This window comes from Chiloscyllium plagiosum, chromosome 41 (assembly GCF_004010195.1).
Source record: "Chiloscyllium plagiosum isolate BGI_BamShark_2017 chromosome 41, ASM401019v2, whole genome shotgun sequence".
NCBI classification, from domain to species: Eukaryota; Metazoa; Chordata; class Chondrichthyes; order Orectolobiformes; family Hemiscylliidae; genus Chiloscyllium; species Chiloscyllium plagiosum.
The window spans coordinates 15,377,176-15,384,500 of NC_057750.1; the positions used below are offsets into that span (position 1 = coordinate 15,377,176).

The 7,325-nt window shown below is 42.5% G+C and overlaps 1 protein-coding gene across 4 annotated transcripts in view; it reads right to left on the reverse strand.

Moving 5' to 3' along the window:
- Positions 1 to 2,546, reverse strand: part of LOC122542881 (metastasis-associated protein MTA1-like) — a 100,640-nt gene extending 98,094 nt beyond the window's left edge. For all 4 annotated transcript variants that reach the window (XM_043681001.1, XM_043680999.1, XM_043681000.1 and 1 more), the window contains exon 1: positions 2,501 to 2,546. In XM_043681001.1, the coding sequence (XP_043536936.1) occupies positions 2,501 to 2,531 (31 nt within the window). In that variant the 5' untranslated portion in view covers positions 2,532 to 2,546. The remainder of the gene's footprint in view (positions 1 to 2,500) is intronic.
- Positions 2,547 to 7,325: the final 4,779 nt, after the last annotated feature.

A 7,325-nucleotide genomic window follows, 5' to 3' on the forward strand; every position in this document is an offset into this window, starting at 1 on the left:
GACTCAGATGAGGAAGAATCTCTTGACCCAGACCGAGGTGAATCTTCCACATTTCTATGCAAGGGGGCTGTGGATTCTCAATCACAGTATGTTGAAGATAGAGATCGATACGAGTTCTACATATTCAAATATATCAAGGGACAGGGAATAATGCAGGAAAATAAGATTAGATCTGGTTGAATGATGGAGCAGGCTTGAGGCCTGAATGGCTGGCCCTCAACATTCACAATTCAAATTAAATAGACAGATTTTGAAAGGAAGTTCCAAGTGATAATCTCCATTTCCTCAATGCAAACAATTCAGAAAGATCTTTGCTCTGCCCTACAGAAATTAATTGTAGCCTTGGCTGCATGGACAAATGAAACAACAGCAAAAGCAATGATGAGCTACACTGGCAAATACATGCAGTACTCAATAAGGAATGCAAAACCTGGTAGACACAGTGGTAACCATCTCATAAAATGTCTACACACACCATGATGACATTGTGGAGAAGATCAAGAAGGCAGATTTCAACTGTGAAGTGAGGATGTTGGAGATGTTTCAGCTCTACAATAGTCAGAAGTCTCAGGTAAAAACACAAAAACTCAAATGATGTAAATCCAGAACAGCACCTCCAACTAAAGCATGGAATTACAAGCAAAGAACAAAACTTGAACTCAGCTAGAAACAGATGTGGAATGATTTCCTCCCCAGGAACACAAAAGGAGTCAGCAAGGCAAGAGAAGCAAATAGCTGAAACTTTATTGCTGGAACAGCACAGCAGGTCAGGCAGCATCTAGGGAACAGAAGATTCGACGTTTCGGGCACATGCCCTTCTTCAGGAAGATTCCTGAAGAAGGGCATGTGCCCGAAACGTCGAATCTTCTGTTCCCTAGATGCTGCCTGACCTGCTGTGCTGTTCCAGCAATAAAGTTTCAGCTTTGATCTCCAGCGTCTGCAGACCTCACTTTCTCCTCGAAGAGAAGCAAATATCATATTCGAGACAGTTAAAACTGGACTGAATACTTTCTTCTTTCTTTCTCTGGCAAGGCCAGCATTTATTGAATTATAGAATCCCTACAATGTAGAAGCAGGCTATTTGGCCCATTAAATCCACACTATCCCCCCCAAAGAGCATCGCACCCAGTCTCACACCCCCAATCTATCCCCATAACCTCCCATGGCTAGTCCACCTAGCCTGCATAGCCTTGGACACCATGGGCAATTTAGCATGGACAATCCACCTAACCTACACATCTCTGGACTGTGGAAGGAAACCGGAGCACCGGAAGGAAACTCACCCAGATATGGGGACAATATACAAACCCCACACAGGCAGTCACCAGAGGATGAAATTGAACTCGGGACCCTGGCGCAGTGAGGCAGCAGTGCTAACCACAAAGCCACTGTGCTGTCCCATTTGTTGCCCATCCCTGATTGCTCTTCAACTGAGTGGCTTGCTAAGCCATTCCAGAGTGCAACTAAGAGTCAACCACATTACTGTGGAGTCCAAAGTCACATGTAGGCCAGACTAGATAAGGATGGCAGATATCCTTCCCTAAAGGACTTCCATGAGCCAGAAGGACTTTCACAACAATCAACAATGGTTTCTTGGTTACTCTGACTGAGACTAGCTTGTAATTTCAAAATTTAATTTTAAATTCCACAGTGGGCCGTAGACTATTAGCCTGGGCCTCTGAAATCCAGTGACATTACTAGTATTCCATCATCCTTCCATAAGAAAACAGTCAAAATGTCAAAGAACTGAGCATCAGATAGATTCATTGACAATAGGAACTCACTCATTCTTAATTTAAGGATATTGTCCAGGATCAAAGAGCATGCTAACAGAGTGCAACTTAAGTGAGAGACAGTCCAACCAATGGCTCCCTCCAGCACTTGTACACCATGACTGTAAGATAAAGTGCTGCTCCTCAGAACAGCTACAAAACAAATAACCACTATCAGTTATAACGGCAAGACAATGGACATATCAGAATAAGTCACCCTCAGTCACCAACTCTCTTGACTTAGATCAATATACCGATCCTTCCTTGGGTCAAAAGCCAGGAATGCCACCCCTGACTGCACAATGGGTGCCCCTCCAGTATACAGGACTGCAGTAGCTCAAGGCTAATTATTACCTTCTCAAGAGCAATTTAAATTTCCACTGTGCTCTCATCCAGATAGCTAGTGGTGAAAATATAACACAATATCCTTGCAGTCGAGAGTCTGTTGCTGGAAAAGCACAGCAGGTCAGGCAGCATCCGAGGAGCAAGACAATCGACGTTTCGGGAAAAAGCCCTTCCATCAGAAATCTCCTGCTCCTCGGATGCTGCCTGGCCTGCTGTGCTTTTCCAGCACCACACTCTCTACTCTGATCTCCAGCATCTGCAGTCCTCACTTTCTCCTAGTTGACAATATTCTTGCAGTCAGTCAATCTCCAGAAAAAAAAGGAGGAAAAAAGAAAATAAGAAGTGCTAGTGACGGGCTGTACATTAGAGTCAACAATACTCACCAGAGAGCGTTTGCAAGGAAGAACAGGGCATAATCCACTGCACAACATGAAAAGGTTTACTGTTTGGATCCAATCCCACTGAAAGACAGTTTGACAGCCTGACAGCCATTTGAAATTGTGAACAATTTCCAGTGTCACAGCATAACCCATTTACCTCAGACTACCTACTCCAGATTGAGACTAACACAATTTACTAAAAGCAAAGTACTGGAGATCTGGAATAAACAGTGTTGGAGAAATTCAGCAGGTCCAGCAGCATTTAGAAAGTCATATCAGACTCTAAATGTAAAATTTGTTGTTGTCTCCAATGATGCAACCAGGCCTGAGTTCTTCCAGTAGTTTTGTACTTTGAACAAAAACACTGACCTTCCAGCACCAAAATAATTCTATCAGTTACATCTCGACTTCAAGCCCATACCTATACTATTCTTGTTAGCGTTAAAGTACACCAGCCAGGGCTGCTTTGTATGTTTAATATCAAGGTGAAGTCCAGCTGAGGGGGCTCTGGGATTGACTTTGCTGTAAGCCTCCAATACAGTGTTGATTTCCCACAACCACTCTCTCGAAGTGACAGGAAGTGGCCATCCCGAGTCTCTTGGAGGATGGCATGTGGTTGTGCCGCCATAATCTTACCACACCACAGGGCTGCTCTCTCCTCAGAAAGAGATGAATAGCGGTGATTTAACCCGAGAGCCACCATATCTCAGGTGAGGGGAGAGGTTAAGGAGAGTCCTTCATAGTAACCTCAGCCGGTGATGGGAATTGAACTGATGCTGCTGGTATCATACTGCTTTGCAAAGCAATCATCCAGCCAACTGAGCTAAACTGACCCAGGATGTAGTGAGGTGTGGCACTGACAGAAGAACACACTCATTATCCATATCTATAAAGCTATTCAAAAACTGAAAGTGGTCAATATCTGAAAAATAATGCTGCCAGACTGAACTTAGAATAACTGGCAAAGTAGCACAATAGACTAATATGTGCCTTCAGCAAAGAGCTCTTGAACAATTGGAGCCAATGGAAATCTCTCCATTTGGGTAGAATCATATTTAGCACAAAAGAAGATGCATGGGATTGTCAGACTCTAATCATCTCAGGCCCAGGATATCACATAAGGAGTGCCTTCAGCCTAACTAACAGGTCATTATTCTCTCCTTTATAAAGGTCAGATGTGGGGCTGTTTATGGACAACTAAAGTTGACTGCATTTGCTATTTCTCAAAATGAAACAGTCCATGTCCCCAGGCAGCAAGACCTGGCTAGGAGCCAGCTAAGTAGAATGGTGTACTCTCCATTCATGTACATGGAGGCAGCTGCTACATTTCAAAGCTCAAAGTGATTCTACAGCTCAGAAACAAGCTTCTTCGGAAGCAGTTACTGATGCTATGACCTCAACCTCCTGAACGAGATCACCGTTGCTTAATTTGTCACTCAGTCTTGTTCCTGGAACCTTGTTCAACTTTGGAAGCACCTTCATCACAGACCGCAGGGGGCTTTCACATATACAACTCGGAATGGCAAATTTATGGGACTTCTTTGGAGGATGAAGCAAACAGGGTGAATAAAAGAGAACCATTAGATGCAATTGTTTTGATTCCAAAAGACATTTAATTAGATGCTACATAAAAGGTCACTGCACAAGAGCTTACAGTGCGGAGGATAATAATGATGTGGAGGTGCCACTGTTGGACTCGAGTGGACCAGTTAAAAATTGCACAACACCAGGTTATAACCCAACAGGTTTATTTGAAAGCACTAACTTTCGGAGCGCTGCACCTTTATCAGGTAGCTGTGTTAGTGTGGATAAAAGGTTTGGCTGGCTAACGATAAAACGAGTCAGAACAAATGGATCATTTTCAGGTTGTCAAATTGTAATTAGTGGAGAATGCCACAGGGATCAACAGTCAGACTTCACCTATTTAGATTTCTATTACTAACCTGGTTTAAGGGGTCAACTGTATCATAATCAAATTTGCTAATCATACATAGATAAGGAGGAAAGCAAGTCGGGAGGAAGATACAGGAGTCCACAAACATGACTGAGCAAAAAAAATGTGGCAGATGATGTGCAATATGGGAAAATGAGAATTATTAGAAAAGTAATATATTTAAAAGAAAACATGGAAGATGCTGAAAGAATGATTCCCCTTGGGAAAAATCTAGATCTGAGGCAGACTAAGAGAATTAAGGGATTTTTAAATTTAAGATAGAAGAAATTCCTCCTGAACTCTATCAGAGATTTGTCTATCTTTTCCCTAGTGCAGAAGTTAGGACATAGAATATATTCAAGGCTGGGCAACAGACAGTTAAGATGGGCAGGCAGAAAAGTGGATTTCAGGCCACCATCAAATTTAGCCATGATTTTATCAAATAGCACAGGAGATTCTATGAGAAGAATGACCTCCTCTGTTCCAATTTATGATTTCAAGAGGTTTCCGAAGCAAAATGCTGGCCTTACTAACAATGATCACATCCAGAAGGTTACCAGTTCACAGAAACTGATCTGGACCAGCCATACAATTGCTGTGGTTCCAAAGGGATCAGAAGCTAGGAATCCTGCAGTGAGTAACTCTCATCCTAACTCAAAGCCTCTCCATAAGGCACAAGTCAGGAGTGTGATGGAATACTCCCCAGTTGCCTGGCTGAGAGCAGCTCCAATAACATAAGCAGCTTGACACCATCCAGGACGAAGTAACACGCTTGACTGACATCACAAACATTCATTCCCTCACCAATGATCAGTAGCAATGGTGCGTACTAGCTACAAGGTGCACTGCAGGAACTCAGAGGCTCCTTAGACAGCACCTTCCAAACCCACAACCACCTTGAGGAACAAGAACAGCAAAAATTGTGAATGTCACTACCTGCAAGCTCCCTCCCAGGACGCTCACTTTCCTGATTTGGAAACGTAATGCCATTTTTTCAGTGTCACTCCATCAAAAACTTAGAGCCAAAATGCCGTGAGGGAGGGAGTACTATCTATACCAATGGACTATAGTAGTTCAAGGCAGCTCACCACCACCTTCTCAAAAGAAACTGGGGATGGGCAATAAATGATGGCCCCAATATCAATACATGTTTCCCACAAATAGTATTTTTTAAAATACCTTTTTACAAAAATATAACTTCACATCTCAGCAAAACTCCACTTTTCAACCGTACAAACTGTTTATATCCTTTGTTAAAGAACACCATTGGGGAAAACCAAAACAGTACATTATTTGCGAGAAGAAAGATGCACAGTATGAGAAGAGGTAATACTAGCTGGGACAGGTTAAAGATGACTTGAGGATAAGCCATTTCACATTTTATTGAGGGGCAACATTTGGCATGATTTAAAACATTGCTCCAAGAGACAACTATTACTGCAAAATTAAAATGGAAATTTCCTGTATAGTCCAATTCTTCAGTGGTTAAAACACTGCATGACAAAAGGCACAATCACAGATTCACAAATTCCAGGTTAACACCACCACCAACTTCCTACGTCCAATCTGTCCCCAAACCAGCCAGGGCAACAAGACGAATCACAACTGAAGACCACTTTGATAGTTACTAGGATATGCTATCCCAACTTTAAACATTTACAATTCCTGCAAAATAGTTGCCTGGCAATACCAAACTCCAAAGATGCTGAAAAATACCATTCCACAATCTGTTGAATCTTTATGTCTTGCACTCATGAAGACAAATGCAAGAACGCCGAATTTCAAGAGGTGCGACAATACATTTTTGAAATTTACTAATGTTGAGTCTGTTCTGATGAGAGTCAAAAGTGTGATGCTGGAAATGCACAGCAGGTCAGGCAGCATCCAAGGAGCAGGAGAGTCGACGTTTCGAGCATGAGCTTGTCAGGAATGTCATTCCTGACCAAGGGCTCATACTCAAAATGTCGATTCTCCTGCTCCTCGGATGCTGCCTGACCTGATGTGCATTTCCAGCGTCACACTTTTGACTCTGATCTCCAACATCTGCAGTCCTCAATTTCCCTTCGTCCTGATGAGCGCAAAATGAAAAACATCAACAGTGTCTCTGAGTAGAAGTCCCCTGGCACCTGAACAGAATAGTTATTGACTCAATTTAAGTATAAAAATGGACTGCATGTTAGGAATAGAGTCAGGAATGCGGAGGAAGAATTTTGTGCAATGTTCTAGCCATTAACTGCTGTTCAGCATTCATGAAAATAGTACAATGTCAGTATAGAATGGGTATGCAACTGTCCGGATTTAAATTGGTTCCCAGATGAGCAGAACATTAAAACAGTCTCTTGCTATCCCTCATTAGTAATTGAATCAAGGCTTTACCAATGCTTTGTACAAGATTACACCACTGCTTTGTACAAAGTACCAAATCAAATCAGCATATCCCTACAATGGAATTGACAAGCTCTTGAGAAACTCGCACACAAGTCCCAACAAAAACCCAAAGAACTGCGGATGCTGGAAATCAGAAAGAAAACCAAAAGTTGATGGAAAACACAGCAGGTCTGGCAGCATCTGTGGAGATAAAGCAGAGTTGACTCAAATCAGAGACCAGTGACCCAAAACATTAACCCTGCTTGGTCTCCACAGATGCTGCCGGCCTGCTGAGTTTTTCAGCAATTTCTGTTTCTAATAACACACAAATTCTCTTGACTCTCTTCAAAAGTGCCATGTTTACATATTACCCAATTCACTAAACACCGCATTGGTATAGCACAAGTGACAGCTGCTCGGCTCACCACAACCCTTATATGCACCTGCAACTAGCATTATCCAAACCCCCAGGTTAACTATCTACCGTACACATGCACTTCCACAAGTATGTCAAAAACGCTACTAAAA